Source organism: Thamnophis elegans, chromosome 4, assembly GCF_009769535.1.
Source record: "Thamnophis elegans isolate rThaEle1 chromosome 4, rThaEle1.pri, whole genome shotgun sequence".
Classification (NCBI taxonomy): Eukaryota; Metazoa; Chordata; class Lepidosauria; order Squamata; family Colubridae; genus Thamnophis; species Thamnophis elegans.
In genome coordinates, this window is record NC_045544.1 from 84,658,531 (window position 1) to 84,679,646 (window position 21,116).

At 37.8% G+C, this 21,116-nt stretch overlaps 1 protein-coding gene across 1 annotated transcript in view; it reads right to left on the reverse strand.

Moving 5' to 3' along the window:
* LOC116507646 (xanthine dehydrogenase/oxidase-like) overlaps nucleotides 1-21,116 on the reverse strand; it is a 54,840-nt gene that overhangs the window by 16,734 nt on the left and 16,990 nt on the right. Inside the window, 15 exon segments of the mRNA XM_032215941.1 lie at nucleotides 142-275; nucleotides 2,307-2,431; nucleotides 3,464-3,560; nucleotides 4,622-4,741; nucleotides 5,964-6,087; nucleotides 6,665-6,834; nucleotides 7,187-7,276; nucleotides 7,480-7,654; nucleotides 8,261-8,445; nucleotides 16,078-16,137; nucleotides 16,139-16,188; nucleotides 17,620-17,713; nucleotides 19,308-19,459; nucleotides 20,880-20,927; nucleotides 20,930-20,971. Of these exon segments, the coding sequence (XP_032071832.1) occupies nucleotides 142-275; nucleotides 2,307-2,431; nucleotides 3,464-3,560; nucleotides 4,622-4,741; nucleotides 5,964-6,087; nucleotides 6,665-6,834; nucleotides 7,187-7,276; nucleotides 7,480-7,654; nucleotides 8,261-8,445; nucleotides 16,078-16,137; nucleotides 16,139-16,188; nucleotides 17,620-17,713; nucleotides 19,308-19,459; nucleotides 20,880-20,927; nucleotides 20,930-20,971 (1,666 nt within the window).

Here is a 21,116-nt window from a genome sequence, read left to right on the forward strand (position 1 = left end):
AATTACCCTGGGAAAGGACATATAGTGGTTTCTGGAGCACAAATAAATCTATTTTCTTGATTCTCCATATGAAAGAGAAACTGTAACTTCACATTACTACCTGAAGTAACCATACTGAGGGGGCCATTCATTAGAACTTACTTAGCAGCAGCAACTGCAACAACTGTAGACAAGATAATGCTTCTGGATTCTTTCCCTCCAAATCCTCCTCCCATTCTCTTCACCCGAACCAGAATTCGATTAGCGGGAACTCCTAAAGCGTTAGCAACATGATCCTAAAATAATAATTTAAAATAATTCAACCATGTATTAGCCTACATTGAAATGGTTCTCTTTCTGGAAAGAGAGAGAAAGTAAGCTGAATAACTCCATTCCCAGCATAGAGGTAGCCTATACATATTCGCAAGCAGGGAGAAATATTGAATTCAGTGAGATTTCTTATCAATAGCCTGCATAGATTTATGTTTCCTGGGGTCAGATTTTTCAGTTTCTTTAAGGGAGAGTGTGAATTCCTGCATGCAGATGTTAGAAGAGAGTTTGTGTATAAGAAAGTATTTTATATGCATAGATGCAGATAAATGCAAATACATATACAATGTAGTGACATTCAGATTATAAAGTATCCAGGATTGGTTTCAGTTGCAGCAGTCAATCTTTGCTGATAAAATAGAAATGTGCAGGACTATTCAAGACTTTTGTTTGGGTTTAGAATCTTTTTCCTATCTAATCTTTTTTTTTAATGTGTTAAATCAGAATCATTTTCCTTTCAAGTAAAGAAAAAATGACTTCATGCTATGGTAATTTACTAATAATTCCACACGTAAGTTTAGCAACTTATGAGAGTTCTATAGCTGAGCAAATGAGGAGCATCAAGGAATATCAGAAACTCAAACTGAGTTTCTTGGTTCTCAGATGCCAAAGATTGCCTGCATGTCCTTAGCAATGTGCTTTGCCTTGTGTACAGTTAAACTAATCTGCTTTGTCATCTTTGAAGAATGTGATTTCTGCAAATGTACAAAAACCATACTGGGTTTTTTGATGTATGAAGCATCATTCTTACTGATGGTGGATGTCTTCTCTTAAAGTTTCAGTAAAGAAAAGCATCTCTTCAACATCATGCATAGCATTATGACATAAACTATTTGTACCAGAAGTGGGTTCCTACCAGTTCGCACCTATTCGGTAGAACCAGTTCGTCAAATCTGTCGAACCGGTTAGAAGAGGTTCCACCAGTAGACCTGGAAAGCAGGCCACACCTACACAAGAGGTTCCAAAAATTTTGAAACCCACCACTAGTCCTTGGATATGATTATTCTACACTATCATGCTCATATTTATAAAACTCAGTGCCTCTGTGAAATGTAAGGATGACTACTGCGTTTGTGGTGCAATCAGAACATTGCATGTGTTGAAGTTGTTTTAACGCAAACCAAAGATGCCTTTTAAAAAACAAGTTTACATCATATTCTTATGAATGCCAGTGCTGTGTGTGAGGTAATTTAAGGTGGTTCTGACAAGTGTTGGCATCTTCATATCTGGTCACATGGGTGGCAAGCCACTCCCATCCGGTCACATGGGTGGCAAGCCACTCCCACAAAGGAGACCACACCCACAGAGTAGGTTTGAACAATTTTTGAAACCCACCACTGATTGTACACAAACTTGACAGAAATAACATTATTAAAATTGAAGAATAAAACACTAATTAGACAGGGGGACAAAAGGTTATCATGAACCAGACTAGTCCGGACAGGAATGGAGAATGTAACAATTTCCTTCCTTATTGCACTCTAGAGGAAAAATCTCCTCAACTCTTAATTAACATCCCTATTCAAATAATAATAACAATAACAATAATAAATCATGCTTGCTGTATCAAGAGATGCCAGAGTCAAGGAAAAAACTAGAAAAAATCATGAAATTGCAACCTGGCCATCGAAACTACATGGCTATGGATGAAACAATGATATCCATTGTCATCGGGGCACTTGGTACCATGTTCAAGAATTTTACAAAACACATAAAGAAATTGCAGCTTCCTGCAATAACAACAGTGGAACTGCAAAAAACTACGCTACTAGGAACATCATATGTTTTAAGAAGGTACTTGGTTGATACCTAGGACACTAGCAGCCACCAGTATCAACCATCCATACCAGTCAATGGTATTCGTGATGCATTTTTGAATGTTCAGTTGACTGAGTTTTATATTTAATGAATAAAAGAAATAATCATATTATTCTTGGTGGCAAAACTGACTTTCTCCAAAAGCTATCAAGTTCAAAGCTATCAAGAGACTGGCTGACCTGTGTCTTTGCTAAGTTTTGGGTAGACACAAAGAGTTCCATTTCTCCATCTTCTCCTTTTGGCACAGCAATTGTGCAGTGAGTCTCCAGATAAAAATGTTCCTGGCCACCGATGTGCATTTCCCCTAGGCAGGATGGAAAGAAAGGATTTCCAAATCAAATACCTGCGAGACCGTCTTCTGGCACATACCTCCCTTAGACCAATAAGATCACACAGGATGGGCCTTCTCCGGGTGCCTTCAGCGGGACAATGCCGGCTGGCGACGCCGCAGAGTAGGGCCTTCTCTGTTGCCGCTCTGGCCCTATGGAATGAGCTGCCCCCAGAGATCCGGGCCCTACCTATTCTCATGGCCTTCCGCAAAGCTATTAGAACCTGGCTTTTCCGGCAGGCCTGGGGCCGTTGACCTCTTGATTGAGGTCCGGCCCCTCTCTGATTGGGTGTATGTTGTGCTTTTTCTTAACTTTGTTGTGTCTCATTGTTTTAATTATTTTTTAATAATTTTCATTTCTGCAAGCCGCCTGGAGTCCTTCGGGATTGGGCGGCCTAGAAATTCAATAAATGAAATGAAATGAAATAAATTCAAGATAGTGCTTTCCAGGGTAATGTGAGAATTTATACAATAATGACTCTGATTCAAACTCATGGAGTTCAGAGTTCAACCACTGATCCTCACTGATTGAGCTCTTAGACTCCAATCACTCAGGAGGAATCAATCTTTATGCACCTTATCAAATATCAGTTGGCCTCCTATTTGCTCCACTTAACAAGGAAAAATAATTTTTTTCTCCCTTTTCCTACTCCCTTTACCCCATTAGTTACTATAGGTGCAGACTCCAGGAACTATAGTTTGTTCAAGATTTCACCCTACCCTGATTCCACCATACCCAATCATGCTGTTAGTTACAAAAAAGGATTCTTGTGTGTTCTCAGCCTCTGAGTACTAGATATGTGTCAAAGAAACTTTCCATTTTTACTCTAATATGGACAGGCAACATGGGGAAGCTAGCAAAAAATCAATGATAAAATGAGGAGCTTGAAACGATTGCCCATTTCTAACCCCAAGATCAATTCAAATGTGTTATTCATCCAGTCAATGCTTTAAAAGAAACCTTTGTTATACAAATCAAAAAGAAACAAAAAAAATGAGGAAGCTTACCTTCCACAATATGATCAGCCTCTTCAAATCCTTTCTGGATATTTCCTTTTTCAATCTTCCTATCAGTCTTAAAGAAAGATTCTTTCTCAATGGCTTCCTGTGCAAATTATAGGATAATCCATTAAATACACACATATTAAATGTACATTTGTGCTCACATATACATATATACACACGTAAAACAACCAGCTCTGTTTTGTGTAGCTTAGCCAAGTTGAACCACCTTGTATACTGTTAGGTAATCTGCATCATACATTGAATAAAAGGTACAATTAAAGACAGAGTTTCTGCACCTTATGTAGAAAAAAAACATTGCCAGATAGTACCTGTCATTATCTATTTCATTAGAATTCCCTATTCTCTACTATGCTCTGACTTCAACAACTTTCTTTCCATTTGTCCTAGGCTGAGAAATCTGAAACCTGAGGTCCTGATGTGGTCCTCAGAACAATTTCAGAAGCAGTCTGTCCAGGGAGATGGATTGCAGTGAGTAGAAAGTAAAAAAGGAGGATATCAAAGAGACAGAGATTAGGTATCACTAATTTCTTCACCTTGTTTATACAGTCAATGATAGCAATAACGCTTATATTATATACCACTTCATAGTGCTTTATAGAGTCAGCATATTGCCCCCAGAAATCTCGGCCCTCATTTTAACAACCTCAGAAGGATAGAAAGCTGAGTCAACCTTGAGATGGAGAGAACTGAATCCTTGGTAGTCATCAGAATTAGCCAGCAATACGGCATTCTAACCTCTGTGCCACCATGGGGCTTGATGATGATTACTCCTTTGCAAATACAACTCTAAATTGAAAAATATTTGCTCAGCCCTAATTATAAACTTCAAATATTTACTGTACACTATAAAAAGAAGTGTCTGCATGGCCATTTCTTAGTTGACTAGTTTGCAAAAGAAAAAAGGGGTTTTACATGTGCCAAGTCTGATGCCCATTGCCCTGATTCATAAATCAATTATCATAACAATTAGGTGTAGAAACAAGTACAGATTATTTTCACGCATACATCTCAGAACCACAGTCACAGAAACCAGAGAAGTTACTCTCCAATCCATCTCTCTTTAAAAATAAAGAAAAAACTAAGTTTACTCAGATAGGACTCTGAAATCAAGATCTATGTCATTTTCTTGCAGTATCTCACCTGGATAGTGATAATTGGTGTAAGCTCTTCATATGAGACCTTCACTGCTTTAGCAGCTCTTCGGGAATGTTCCTGTGTATCTGCCAATACTGCACCAATAATGTGCCCAACACATGTCACCTATGAGGGGAAAAACTTTATTTTATTCAGCAACTTTGGAAATTTCAGCTGATTTACTTTCAGTAATACATTAATTGGATATATTTATTTTTGAACCCCATCTTTACATAAAGAGGACAAACAAACATTCTGAATGTATACATACTGTTGGAACAGTTAGTTGGGGCAAAACGGATTTTCAAAATTGTCAATTAAATTTGTGAACAGAGTAATTGAACAGGCAATTTTTCCAATTTTCCCTAGAGGAAGAAAACTATTCCTATACTTTCCAAAGGTGCTTTTTCAGGAGGCAACTGGGGTTTCCCTTTTTTTCTGTTTGAAGAAGTTTTGTTTCTCATCTAAGTAGCTTCTTCAACTCTGATTGGATGGTGGGGAATGGAAGGATTTATACTCCTTGCAGACAGCTGGTCATTTACATTCCTTTAGAGAGTCATTGATCTGGATGACTGAGAATCTCCATTGAGATCTTCCTACACTTTTTTTTCAGGGGAAACCTTCCCTTTAGAAGTGGTGATTTTTCTAGTACTTAAAAGTTCCAATACAATATTTTTCCTTGGAATTTCACTGAACTGTGGATAGTCAAGGACATCAGAGTACTGAGAAAGAGAAAACTGTACAGTGAAACACAGGATATTCCCACACATACCTTGCCACCTTGCAACTAAATCAGAGCAAGAATATCACATTCTTCTGTTCTGAAAGTTTTAAAAGCAAGTTCTTTCTCATGAAACTGAACGAGAAATTATAGAGAACAGACAATTGCATGTGATTATATTTGATCCCAGTTAATTTAGTGAGAACTATGTTCAATTGGTGTTGATATAAAGTATTCCTTCCCATACACATTAATCTGCATTTGTTGCCAAATCTGTGAGATGCCCCTTTATATACACCAACTTCTTAAAAGAGCATTTTAGGGGTTCATATGTATGAGTGGGGACATTTCATAATTTATTGTCACTCCACCTGGCATACACATTTGATTGTGTATCTGAGCACATACAGATTCGATTTTCTTAGGGGATGGTGGTACATCTGCCAGTTGTCACCCTAACACTCACCAATTCAAGCCAAGGTGAAGAGAATAAACTGTATAGAACACCTCAGGGAATGAACCATGGGGGAGGGGAGTGATAATTGAGCTATAATGCAAGTGACTTGATTACTCCATTATCTTTGAGATTAATTGAACACTTTGTAGATGAAAGCAATAGTTACATACAATGTCTTTTGCAAAGATGGTTTCATCATTACAAATCCCAGAAATGTTACTCCCTGGAACATCCTGATTAGAGACAAAACACACAAATCCGAGTACATTCTGAGCCTCTGTGGTATCAATGGAGCTGAAATGAAAGAGTAGCACAATAGGATTATTCCCATGAGATTTAGGTGTATGTCTGCAAATACAATTTTTGACTGCATTAATTTTTAAAACAAAAATTTCTAAAATCAGTATCTGCATTGAACAGCCCGCCTTTTGAGCATTGTGTCGGCAATATCCTTTGCTGAAAGAAGAAGAGATTCAAAGAAGGGCAACCAAGAGTTTTTTCTAGATTGGGAATCTAGAAATTATATCCTATACATACAGTTCTCAAAAACTCTCCAAGAAAAGGTGATCAACATTCTGAAGCTCAACTGTGTATACACACAACTACAGATTACTACAGATCTTGTAACAATTTATGTACCTTGATAGTTTGTACTTTCCAAACATGCTGTCAGCTGTAAGAATTACACAACTTCCAGAGGAACAAACAAGTTACAGTACATATTATACTGGATGACTGAAAGGAGGTGGACTATAGATTTTCCTGGGGGCCTTTATAAAGTAAGAGCCCCAAAAGACCACATCCACATCATAATAGTTATGGCCTGTACCATTTAATAAATAAAGGTGTATGTCATGGAAACAGGACTTACATAACTTTAGCATGGGCTTTGCTGCTGGTAACCAGTGTTAGGTAGAGTTCATTTGTGTAAGAAGGGATGTCATCACAGTAGACTGCCTCTCCGCTTGCCTGCTTGGCAGCTGACAAGTGCATCAGGGGTCGTCCCACCGTATCTTCAATGGATTGCTCATTAGGCACTTCCTATGAGAAAAGCAAAGACAGGTGTACTTTCACTGCTGGTTAAATCCTGGCGTCAAAACCCTACAAACATTGCTTCACTCAAGTTAAAATTCTACTAGCTGCAATGAAGCAATTGGGGAAACAGCATTTAGCATTTCACACAGGACTATTCCTTCTACTTGAAAGGAAGAGGTCTTATTAGGACAGACATCTCCTGTAATTAATTAATTTAAAGACAACAACAAAGAGCAAAAAATCAGAATAAGGACTAGTTCAAGGTAAGGTCTAATGCCCAGGCAAGTACATTTCCTAGAACTGAGAAAAGAGGCAATACAACAAATGCAAAACACAACTGGTTTTTGCTCTTACTTACTTGGAAAAACTGGATGTTGCTAACAGGGTCCTTTTTAAATAATTCAGTGGCACTAGCATCCTTGCAAGGTCTCAAATAACTCAAATTATTCTGAAAAAATAGGAAAAATCTGCTTTTAATTTTTAATTTCTCTTATGCAAAGGTAAATGTATTTTTAATACATCTCTTAATGGGCACAAAAACATTACAATCAAAATGAAAAAAGTTACCAATAGCCACATGGAACGTGCATACAGGCAGCCATATGAAACTGCTGAACCCTTATATCCCATCAAGAAGACAGAAGAACTCACGTTCTCATTTAATTTTATACTTCGTTTCTGAAGCACTGTGAGGTAGAACTTAAAGAAAAAGCTGAGCACGAGAGTTCGACGGAAATCCACCATTCCACCAGGGGCTGAAGGGGAAAGATTCATCTCCTCAGCCAGCAAACGGCAAGCTTCCTCCAGGAGATCTTTGTTCCACTCTCTATTAAAAATGAATCATAAATTAACACAAATTGTTTTATTTGTCAATTTAGTAAAAATATTAAGCCAGGGATTCCCATTCGGCTGCCTTGTAGCTATATTGGGAGTTCATCTCCCAGAATGATCCTTTTCTGGCCCCACAGCATAGGATAAGGTCAGAAAAGAAGCCAAGATGGTCGCCATGATGATGTGATGTAAACTCTGCTTATTTTCTTTGCAGAGGGAGGCAGAAATCATCAGAGATATAATTGCAGCATCCCAATAAGAAAGTCTCCTTGAAGCTGCCCTCAAGGTCAAGGGGAGCTTCTCTAAAATCATACGTCCATACTTTGCAGCTTTCCAAGTATCTCCACATTATACTGCCAATTTTCAAATATTAATGCATTTGTATTAAAGAATGACAATGAAGCCAAATGTTCTTAATGTTTCCCCAAAGTCATAAAAAAAAATCAGAATGAAAACATTCAACTCCCACAATTCAGCAAATAATCATATATGCCCCCCCCACAGGTTCTTTAAAGCTGAAATTATAACATCACAAACTTTGATCTCCCAATTAAGAGTGTTACAAAATTTTGCACCCGACATGTGAGTCTCACTCATTTACCTCCCAATCAGCTCCTGACAGGTTTTTATAGCCATGACTGTTGTGGGAGCCATTCCCCCATAACTCAGTTTAATCTCTTCTACTTGATTGGTTCCCTTTTGAAACTGAACTCTCATTCCGCAGGTCACAATGGCAATGTCATCCTCCCGTCGTGAAGCTTGCTTGAAGGCAGAGAAATATTCACCCTAAGAGAGGAAAAGGAAGTTCTGTGGACTTTTTCACATTGATCTCAGTTGGGGGGAGTGTGAAGTAAAGTCGGCCCATTGATGGCAATGGTACTAAAATACGAGCAATAGCTTTTATGAAATAATTTCTAAATGAAGGAAGAATGCGTCCTGGAAAAATATAACAGAATTTCAGACAAACTATGAAAGAATTCATGTTGCTATGTGTCTGAATAAAACTTAACATTGAGAAATTCACTTTCATCTCTGAGAATAGCAAAGCAGGATTATGCTTATAAATAAGTGTTAATTATTATGCTGAAACTGACATCTATTTGCTGCAAAGTGTTTCTGCGCCATGTCTATGTCCAGGATCTTGGTTTGTTGGTGTGTTTGTTTGTTTCTTTACATAGAGGCAGCAGACATTGTTTTGGGGGGTGCTTTCTTGTTTTGAATCTCTAAGAATCTCAGTTAACATGCTCATAACCATGAAGTATCAGGTTATTTCTCTATTTCCTTCCATTCAAGATGCTTGAATCCAGGGGTGGGTTCTAATTGGTGTTACTGCCAGTTCACTCATGTGTGCGCTTCATGCGCATGCTGGATATGTACTACGTGCGCATGCACAGTTCAATAGAAATTGTTCTGCGCATGCGTAGAACTCTAAACCAAGGTGGTGGTGACTGTGGCAACCCGGGAACCAGTCCAGAGGTGTGGCCAGTCTGGGTCACTGCTGGTTCTGCGACCTAGGCCGGCATATCACCACCGGTTTGGCTGAACCGGTCCAAACCGGTAGGAACTCACCTCTGCTTGAGTCCCCTTTGCAAATAATCATGATTCATTAATCTTTCTAGAAAATGTCAAGGTTGAGCACTCAAAACAGACCTATCATGTTGCTTTAGGAATATAGAAATGCCATGCCAAGCCAGATCATTGGTCGACTTATCACCGTATTCTTCATACTGTCAGTGTGCACAACAATGTTACAATTTCTCCAACAAATTTGATCCTAACCACCTGCACATCAATTCATTTCTTCTTTTAAAAATTTGCCCTGCTAAATAAATAAAAGCTATAACCCTCATGAATGCCAACTTCTGAAACTGGAATGGGTGGAAACATCTTCTTGGTTTACAATTTGTATGGCTTTTACGTAATCCATATAAGTTAGAGAAAACGATGGAGAGTTCTTAGGTGCTCATACCAGGTGCCCTTCTATAGGTGGTAGCACTACTTGCAAGGATGAAGAAAACCTTTGGATTTTCACAGGGCAGCTTCAAAAGAGATAATTGATAAAGATCTTGAAATTAGAACTTGGATGTCTTAATGCACAGCAGAGGGTGCTCTGGCTGCATGGTGAACCACTAGAATCAAGCCCCACGCAGCTGGGCAAGAGGAAGGTAGCAAGAGCTACACAAATTTTGGAAGGCCATCTTTAATGTCTGTGGTAAGTGCAGAATCTTGAAATTTCTCAGCTTCAATTCTGTAAGTTAAGTTATTTAATTGATTAAGACAGAATCTCTTTTTTAACTATTTTACCCTAGTTTTGTGACTTATAATTATAGTATTTTTTCTAATTATTGTTTAAATATTGTTGTGTAGACCTGGTTCTATTGTATATTTTTGTCATTGCTGTTAATGTTGCATTGAATTTGGAAGGAGATATTTAAGAAAACGAAGTTAATAGTAGGAACATTTTTAAGGGAGAAATGCTTGGCTGATATAGAAACAGAACAGAATGTGTGCAGAATTGATCCAGTTTGGAACAAGATTAACTTCCCCCTTTACATTCTTCATTTCATATACATCAGTCAAATAAATGTTTTCTCTCTAACTTGGATGAAGCAAACATAATCAATGTCACAATTCAGATGGATTTTTTCCAAGGGTTTCCCATACTGCAAATCATGAGATTCTTAGAACTTTTAGGAACCAGTCCGCACAAGCTGTGGGCAAGCATATGACGCTTAATCAGCACATGTGTGGGATTAAACTTGCACATAAAACTATCCATTCCTTCCGACCTAGTATATGGAAGGCAATTTTTCTTCTGGTTACTGGAGCTAGAAAGGTTGGGGACTGTTGCCTGCCTTAGTCCTTCTATAGATTGCATGAGTATAGTATTTTTGCTTGTTTCAGGGATAAAAAAAAAGACTGGCGTAATATAATGTAAGTTAGAATTAGAATGTAGTTAGAATAGAACCTAAGCCTAACTCCCCACTCCCAAAAAATAGGCAAAAATTGCAGTGCGTCTTATACAGCAAATGTTGCCGAAGTCTTGTCCTTTTAGCATGAACAGCTGATTGGCGGTTGCATTGGTCTGATTGGTGGTATTCTGGGAGGCCGAACCGACCACCAATCAGTTGTTCGTGCTAAATCAGTCTGCGATTATGCTGAAGCTGACCAGGCTGTTGCTGAAAGGCTGCTAGCCAGATGAATACTGATGGATGCTAGGAGGCAGAGGCAGAATTTTTTTTCTTGCTTTCTTCCCCAAATACTAATGTGTTTCTTATACTCTAGAGCCTCTTATACTCTAGATCCTCTTATACTCTGAAAAATACGGTATTTATTTATTTGTTTATTTTGCTTGTTTCCCACTCTTGTTATTTTTTACAAAACTCAAAGTAGGAAATGTATCCAACACATTTTCCTCCTCTTATTGTCCCTACAACAACAACCCTGTAATGAGGGTGGGACTGTGAGTGAGTGACTGGCCCAAGCTCACCCAGCTGATTTTCATGGCTAAGGTGGGACTAGAACTCACAGTCTTCTAACTTCTAGCCTGGTAACTTACAAAACTGATTTCACATGTTGTTCACTTCTTGATTGTTAGCATGGTGTTAATTTTCTGTTGATCTATATACATCTGGGTGCTGATTGCTGGTAGGGAGGTATTTTGGTTTTATTTTCCCTTTTGGGTTTGTTGATTGTCTCTTTTGCACAGTATGTATAGGTTGTTTGGTAGCAAACTAGAAACATAAGTTAACAAACAAAAAAACCCCACTCATACTAATCAAGCCAAACAATCGAATATAGTAAACTATCCAACCCAAAAAAACACCAAGACCATTCCTATTAACACTGACAGGGCAATCCACTGGAATATAAATTTAGTGCAAAGCCCACTCCTTACTAGCAGTGATGATGTTACTGAGTTTGCATAATGAAGCATCTTCATGAAAACAACCAAGCTCAGAAGCACCAAGATACCCTCGTTTCAACCCTGAGCTAAAAATATTCTTCTTTATTGAAACATTTTGTACCTTCCATGACCAAACTAAATTTTCTACATTTTATCTAAGAAGTACTTTATGCTAGAATTAACTCCTTCTTGGTTTCTTGCGCAGTACACGCACAAAGCCACAATGGCTATGCTGGTCATGCGATTTCTTTTTGTAGCTCTCCCTAGCCATAGCAAACATGCTAAGAAATTGTAGCTTCCTTTCCCACTCCCTGTCTTCTTAACTTTTATTTATTTTTTTCTTCTAGTATATTCATTCCTAAATTCAACATCTATGCAACAAACATATTTAAAGATGTTATATTTTTATCACCTTACTCCTAGTTAAAATTTTATACAAAATGAAATAAGTATAAATCAATGGGAGGGATGTTTTGGCTAAAAAATTCTGTAAAAACAGAATCAACTACCTGATACTGTAGCTAGTTTGTGCAACACAAGGATTAATTTAAACCTGAATAATTTATTCCCTTTGTGAGGAAAAAAAACTAACTTGTTTTATATAGATTAAGCAGATCATTTTTCTGGTTTAAGGAGTCTACATGCACAAATACGTTTGCATGATTCAATAAGTGATTTGTATGAACAGAACAAGGTCAACATTTACCCTATGCAAAGGACAATTAAGCTTAGTATAATTTCTCTGATTTTGAATAATTTTGGCTAGAATATTTTTTGTTCTTATGATTTCACTTCTACTTTTATTTCAGTTTTTAGGTGGTAGTAAAAAACTATACTGATATAATGTAATCGATTTTGCTAGGTATGGGAAGTAGCAAACGTTTTTGTATGGCACTAAGGTTGTGCCCAAGGTGGAAATCTTTTTAAACACAATGCTCTACTTCATACGATTTTAGGAAACATAGTTTACTTTTATTCACATATGGGCAGCCATAGGGACTAGATATTTTTCAGCAGAAGAGATTGAGGGAGAGGTAGGGGGAGGGGAGGGGAGGGGACAGGGAGAGAGAGAGAGAGAGAGAGAGAGAGAGAGAGAGAGAGAGAGAGAGAGAGAGAGAGAGATGATTGCTGTATCTAAACTACCAGTACTTTCTATGTTTCAGAAGACGCATAGCGTACTTAACATGGCTTTGAGCATTGCATCTGCATTATTGATTAATATGGCCATGTAAACTTACAGAACAAGTCTTTTACTCCAACCCCTTGCTCAAGCAGGAGACTCAATACCATTCCAAACAAATGGTTGTCTAAACTCTTCTTTGAAATCCTCAGTGATGGAACACCCACAATTTCTAAAGGTAAGCCATTCCACCGATATTTTCACTGTCAGGAAATTTCTCCTTAGTTTTAAGTTGGATCTCTCTTTAATAAGTTTCCATCTGTTACTTCTTGTCCTGCCTTCAGGTACTTCAGGTGAATTGGTTGACCCCCTCTTCTTTGTGATAGCCCCTTAAATATTGAAGATTACTATCATGTCACCCCAGTCCTTTTCTTTATTAGACTAGACCCATGATGGCAAACCTATGGCAAGCGTACACATGTGGCATGCAGAGCCATTTCTGAGGGCACGTGAGGCATTGCCCTGTCAGCTCCAGTGCACATGTGCACACTGGCAAGCTGATTTTCAACCTTGATTTTCAGTCATTTTTTCAGGAACGAGCTTCCTTTTTGCGTGTTGGGCTGTTTTGAAGCCTCCAGAGGGCGAAAAATGGCCCAATGTGCAAACCAGAATTTCGGGAACAGACTTCTGGTTTGTGCATTGGACTGTTTTGAAGCCTCCTAAAGTCTCCGGAGGGAGAAAAATGACCCAAGTCCATTCCCAAAATTCTGGTTTGCACGTTGGGCAGTTTTTCACCCTCTGATTTTGGCATGCCTCAACAAAAAGATTAGCCATTACTGGACTAGACATTCCCAGTTCTTACAATTATTCTTCATATATTTTAGCCTCCAGTCCCCTAATCATCTTTGTTGTTCTTCTCTGCACTTTTTCTATGGTCTCAACATCATTTTTCTTTTATGGTGATCAAAACTGGGTGCAAGGAGGAGGAGCTGATGTCACAACGACACAACATGTGATTGCAGTAGATACTTTTGTCGCTGGACTGTCCTTTTGTACCTAAACTATCCGGAAGAGACAGTGACAGGAAAGAGTATGTCCTGCTGATCTCAGGGACACCGCAAAATCCCTGAGAATCTCTTTTTGCCGGCAACAGAAGCACAGCTATTGAAGCTGCTGAAGTTGGGACAGCTCTGGAATGGGAGGAAAACGAAAGAGAAAGTGTGTCCATCTGGTGAGAAAATATTATTATTATAAAGAGACTACCCCCCCAAAAAAATTAAAGCTAAATTAAATTTGAAAGCAGAAGAGAACAAGCAGTGAAATTAAGCTACATTAGACAGTGTGTTATCCTTTTTTAAAAAATTTCTTTTACGGATGGAACTTTTGCAAATGTTTCCTATTCTTTAAATTGAACGGATTAGTTTTTCTTCTACTACTTTTTATATTCTTTTTTATACCTATGGATTAAATATTTTTTCTTATTTTTATAATGCTGGATTGTACGGTTTTGGGGGTTTTTTTTTGCTCCATTTAAGAATTTTGTTTTCTTTAAGCCTGGAATATAAAGAAGATATAAAAGAAATACAAAGAGGGCTGTAATAACAGGGGGAAAGGAAGTAACACTGCCACTTGGAGGATGGAGGCTTGGAAGGCTTGGAAATATGGTCTTTTCTTTTTTCTTTGATCATTTGACTTTACATTTCAAGGTTCCTCAGCTTGCTTTAACAGAGATTGATAGTGAGAAGAGCATGGGTTGTTTATACAGGTGCTCTTCGGGAACTTTATTGGCAGCTAGAGTGGAGTGAAAACAAAGTCTTGTGTTGAAAGATTATAAATGAACTTGCTTTAAATCTAATAAAAAGTTTTGAATGCCAGAGTGGCAGTGTTTACAAGTTGGAAGAATGGCGCAACATGAAAAAGAAATCTTAACATTGCAAAAGATTGTTTGAAATTCAAAATTATTAGAAGTAACAGTGAAAATTGAGAAGAGATTGGAGAACAAAGATCATAGAACAGTACAATTTGATGGAAAAATTGAGGATGTTCATCAAATGAAGAAAGTGGAGGTCAGAGTTCTAAAACTAAAGGAAAAAATAAACAAAGAGACAAGAAAATTGTTGATACTGACAGTGAACTGAGCATGGTTGGAAATGGAAAGAGTGGAATATAGAAAGGGGAGATAGATGGACTGGAGCTTTACCCCAGATTTCAAAGTATAGAAGAAGAAAGAGAGAAGAATTGATGGAACTAAGGAGAGAAATTTTGTCAGAAGCACTAGTGATAACCATAGAAAAGCTGATCGAAGAAGCAGATGGAGGGTTTTGAGCTTATACAAGATATGCAGTAAGCAATAAGTTGCGAAGAGAAGTCCATACGAAACTTACTAAGGAAATAACCAGAATACTAATGCCACAAATGGCAAGAGACATAAGACTGCACTATTCCTGGAAAGACACAGGTTGATGTAATGAAAGCTTGTAATAAAAAGTAAGTCAAATTTAGTTAAATTTAGAGCAGTATGTATAAAATGAAGTGATAATGGATACAGTTAAATAATTGATTGATAATGATAATAATGCATATATGTATTTGTTTGATAAGAGGAATTTGATATAAATTGCAAATGGTGACTACGAAAGGAGGTTTAGAAACTCTTTTATTAACCAATTTTTATTTAGAACATGTTATAAGATGTAATGTTACTGGGTGATATTAGAAAGAACTAATGAAATGCCATTTTGTGGTTTTGCTTTAAATCTGGAATATTTTATATAAAAAGACGTAAAAACAATTATAGTCAAATGAAGGTTGAGGTATGATGATAATAATTATAATATATTTGATTTAAATATATGATGTGATATGAATTGTAGGTGATGACTATGGAAGGGATGCACGGAAGTTTTTTTAACCAATTGACACAATTTCTACAATTTGTAATGGAAGATGGTTTGGGAGGGGGCGTTTTGCCTGTTTGTGTTTATTCAAAAAATTTAAAAAATCCTTATAAAAAACCTGGATGCAATATTACAAGCTGATCTCACAAGAGCATATAAATCAGCACTGGCACCTCACATGTTCTTAATACTATCCCTCTGTTGATGCAGTCCTGGGTTGCATTGGCCTTTTTGGCAGCTGCAGCAGACTCACTCCTAGATCTCTTTCATATTATGCTAGGTACCATCTATTCTACCCCTATGTATTTGGTTTTTCTTGCCTAAGTGCAAAACCTTATTTTTCTCACAACTGAATAGCATTTTTTGTATAGGGCCCAGTGTTCCAGTCTGTCAGGGCCCTTCTGCATCTTGAGCCTATTTTCTAAGGTGTTACATATGCCTTATAAAACTACACAGCCTTTTTTTCTATGACAATAATATTCAGATCACCTCACCTCCCTACTGAAGGGAATCTCAACTGAAAGCAGTATTTCTTGAGGCTTCAGTATAGTTTTTTCTATACCCAGTGAAAAAATGTTCATCCATCCTTATTGTCCGGCTGCCCTCTGTAAGAAAGCAAGATACATCACACAGAGCATGAGTTGGGTAGGCATGTGGGTTCTCAATACAACTTGGCAACTATTTATTGTTGGAAGGGTATCTAGTCATTAATTCCACAAGGAAAGATTCTGATGTACATTATTATTACTACACTAATAAAATATATCCTAGCTATCTGTTCCAGCCTGGTGCTCCCTAGACATCTAGGCCTTCATATATGTATTTTGTGTCACCTCCCACATATCACATTAGAATCACAGGCAACATGAAATCAACATGTCTTTGAAGTTCTATGTTATCAAGTAACAGACAGGGTGGAATCAACCATCAAAAGTTGCCCAAATCTATATCTGTGGTGTTTAGACCACCCTTCTGGGAACTCTGAATTTCTTAGCTATAACCTACAGATAAAGAACAATTTATTAGTCTTTGCTAGTATTCTCTGTACATAGGCATTTGTTTCACCATATCTTGAGCAGAAAAGTGTATTTATCCACTTCTATCTCCAATAGAAATTAAAGGGCATCTAAAACATTTCCAAAAATTCTCTTTAATGCTCAACATTCTAACAGATTTGAAAACCACAGATGTCACCAAGGTGTGGTACACTATCACACAGCTATCAAATACTACAGCTTATCAATATTCAGTTATGAAATATTAAAGCTAAACCTTCCCTTTTTCAGGAGGCAACTGGACTTTCTTGTTTTTTCCTTAAAGATGTTTCACATTCAAGAAGCTTCTTGTGTTCTAACTGGATGGTGGGGATTGAAGATTTATATTCCTTGCAGACAGCTGTCATTTGCATTCTTTTAGAGAGTTGTTGAGGCACTCAGATGTTTGTCTGTGTCCTCAGGGTCACATGAGTAGTGCAAATGGTTCCTATAGACTGCAATTTTTTTGGAAACCCATTTGGAATGGATTTCTCCAAAATTGCAAAAAAAAAAAAAAGATAAACCTCCAAGTGTCTCAATGACTCTCTAAAGGGTGCAGATGACCAGCTATCTGCAAGGAATATAAATCCTTTCATTCCCCACCATCCAGTCAGAGCTGAAGAAGCTTCTTGGATGACAAACAAAATGTCTTCAAAGAAAAAACCAGAAAGTCCAGTTACCTCCTGAAAAAGCACCTTTGGAACCATCACGACCTGGATGACTGAGAATCTCCATAGATTATTAAAACCAAACAAAGTTAAATAATCCATGTTGAAACTATCTAAGCAGGTGGGGCTATGGGGAATATTCAGCATTAGCTTTTAAAAAGCAAAAGAAAGAATAACCAAAGAAAATACTCAGCATTCTTTAATGTGGCTCTTAAAATAATAGGCTACACTTTTCCTGACTAGCCCCAGAAAGAAAATGAGGCATGGGAACTGTTCCATTCACCCCTATAACAGAATTTTTATCTGCAACAAGGAAAATTGAGAAACTGCTTACCATTTGACACCAAATTCAGTTTGCTCCCACTAGCCATCAACACTGGATTTAGGTCAGATATTGGACTTGCAGTCATTATATTTCCACCAATAGCCTGAAAGAAAATGTAGCACAGACATATCTTAGAAATTAGGTCAACAGACATTGTTAAAATCACTCATCAAAGTAAGTGAGGAAAATCCTGAATATTTTAACTTTATGCCATTAAAATTAAAATGGGATTTTCTTGTCCTCAAATAGAACAAGAATAGGTTAAGGAAGCAATACTTGAGTTAATTCATCATTTACTGTGCATGTTTTCACAACATGGAACAAATGGAACGAATGGAACTCCCCGTGGAGATTCGTACCCTCACCACCCTCCAGACCTTCCGCGTAGCCCTTAAGTCCTGGCTGTCCCGACAGGCCTGGGGCTAAAGATTTCAACCCCACTCGAATAGTATGACTGTTGTGCTCTTTTAATGATGTATTGTTTCGTGTTTGTAACTTGTTTGTCCTCCCTCCCCCTGAATTGTGAGCCACCCTGAGTCCCCTCAGGGAAAAGGGCGGCATACAAATAAAGTATCTAAATATCTAAATCTAAACATGCAAAAAAAAATTCATGAAATTAACAACTCGTGGATTTAAATGATTTACATTTTGATTCATTATTCTAAATTGTACTTGAGTTGGTGAATATAAAGACATTTAGATAAATTTATTTAATTTCACTGTTTCTGTAAAACTTCTGGGCATTTAACATGTCCTAGCAAAGAAAATAATAGGCAAATCTGATTTGTCAGTTCAAACACTATTACTCATTTTCACTCTAAATATATCTCTCTGGCCTGAAGGTTGGTATAAATTAAAAGATATGCTTTTCCTAAGCTGACATTTCCTCTGAAGATTTGTTCAAACTAAGCCATGCAAGAGCAGATTCACTGATCAGTTTGAATTTACCAAATATGAGAAATCCTATTGCCTTGTAGGCTTGTTCTCTTTATGCACGGTACAGGAATTATTCTATTAGGAACAAAAATATCTGATTTCTAGTGTACAATTAGCCATACAAATTCTCAGGATGGCTTGGATCCAGCTATTAATTCTCACACTACTTGACATAAAATTGGAAGAGGAAGTGGAAATACTTTTGCAACAAAGGGTGATTACAGGATCATTTGCTACACACCTCCCTGAGATCATTCATTGTTGCCCACCATGAACCTTGTGGAACATCAGCATGTCTAGCAACTTATGCATGTAGGTATTCTGACTGTGCAAACTATTTTCACAGCCAGTGTTTCTCAATCTTAACAACCTCAACTCCACAACTTAAAAGTTGTCAAGGTTAAGAAACACTTACATTCAGAAGCAGATGACGTTGTGTAACTTTGAAATTAAAGTCAGTAGACTAGCTTGGCCATCAGTATTAGGGGAAGTATTGTGTGAAGGATAATAAAATAATTGGATATAGAAGTGCAAAGGGAGATACATTTTAAAGGAACTGTAAGATTCTGTTATCCAGGTCATGGTTGTTCCAAAGGTGCTTTTTCAGGAGGCAACTGGTCTTCCTTGTTTTTTCTTTGAAGACATTAAACTTCTCATTCAAGCATCTCACACAAAGCACCTTTGGGATTTAAAAGGAACAGTATATTCCACCTGCTTTTCTTGTCTCCTTCCTTTATTGCAAGCTATTTGCAAGCACTTACTGCAACATTGCGGATCTGAGGCCCTGCAAACCATCTCAGTTGTTCTAGGACAGCTTGGAAGACCTCTACTTTGTAAGAAGGAAGATGGGCCACTGCCTCCCTGAGTTCCTCTTCCACACAGCTCAGGCTGCAGGAGGCACCAAATCTGATTCCTGTAAAACCAGAAACAAGAGCTATTTGACCAAATGAACCTTCATAAGGTATTGTTCTCAGGAGCTGAACTGAAGAATTTTTAAATCTTTAGTCTCCTCCCTTTACTGTGGTTTATTTTTTAAGAATCAGGAAAGGTTTTGTTTCCTGCATATCTTATAAGGATGTTACTTGACTTAGCAAGGAAGGAATCTGAGGGTCATGGTAGATGGAGCTATGTATATCACATACATGTGGGGACAGCTGGTTTTTGGGATAGAAAATCCAGTTTGGGGGATTCTTTTTAAACTGTGACATGCTTATTTTCCAATGTACATTACAGATTTGTTGTATTTCTCCCCTGAAAGCAGGAAAAATTGGGGCACTGGCTTTCAGCAATCATAGTAGCAAACCTGAAAGCAACTCTGAAAAGTGGGGTGGGGTGGGAGGGGGGTAGAGATTACAGGTTGACTCCTTTCAGGAGAAGTTAGAGATCCAAAATTACTGCTGTTAAAAAGGTTGCAAGCATTCTCAGCATGCCAAGATGTTGGTTTTCCAGCAGTTACCAGATTTTAGATGATACATACCAGTTCTACCATTACAAGAAAGTGAATAAGCCCGTGGTTATGCAGCAAATCACCCTTTTAAAAAAGTTTTATTACATTTGTAATAAAACTTTGTAATAAGTGAATATATGTTTTTTAGTTCAATGCAATATATCCTCCCTTTTCTAAAGAAATCATTTGGAGTGTGATGAGTGTACGTGTATGTAAGTCTTCAATCAATTTCTGAAGAACAAATCAGTTTGTTTACCTAAAACAGAGGCTTCTGGACAAATGTCCCACGTGCCACCTGATCCCAAGTCTTCATTCAGAAATTTGGCCATCTGCTCTGGGATAGCTTGTCCCAACCAGACACACTGTAATTTGCATTAGAATTGCCCCTGGAATTCCCAGGCAATATGATTGGAAAATATTGCTCTAAGGCAACTGGCTTGCCTCAGTGTGGTCTTGGGCTGGGTTGGACTCTACTTGCTGTATCTGATTTGGCCATGTGCTGTACTTGCAATTTTCCCGAAGGTCCTAGAAAAATGCCCTTGATAGTGCTATTCCCTGCCCATCCAGGCTTTTGTTGCTTGTTGAACAGTACAATTCTTAGTACCTCCTCAGCATTTTTTGATAGATTACTCTACCAGCCAATCTTATTGTTTCAGAAGCTAAATGTGTTCAGAAATTGTGGCTTGCAAAAGTGTCAATTGAATCTCAATTTGGTTAGAACCTTTTCCAGGAATCAGTATACCAGGAACAGAGGTTATAAGTGCAAGGGGAGTAGATCTGCCACCCAGGGTTTGTTGTTGTTGTTTTTTGTCATGGCTTGTAAATTTTCCTTGTGCATTTCAAGCACCTCTTGCCAATCCCTTGAGGCAACAGGCAGACTGCTTACCCTCTTCTGTGTGCTGAACAGAGTTCATTTCTGGGATCCAAGTTGGGCTATAATCACAGGATACAGCATGTTCTTTAATCTCATTTCAATACCTGAAGAAAACAAAATATAATGAGGTCAGTGCAGACATGGCAGCCAACCAGAAGTAGTAAATCTACCAATGAAGCAACGAAGCTCTCGTATAAAAGACTGCCAGAACAGTGGCTCTCATCTCAGTGGTGATAGTACTCCCTTCCT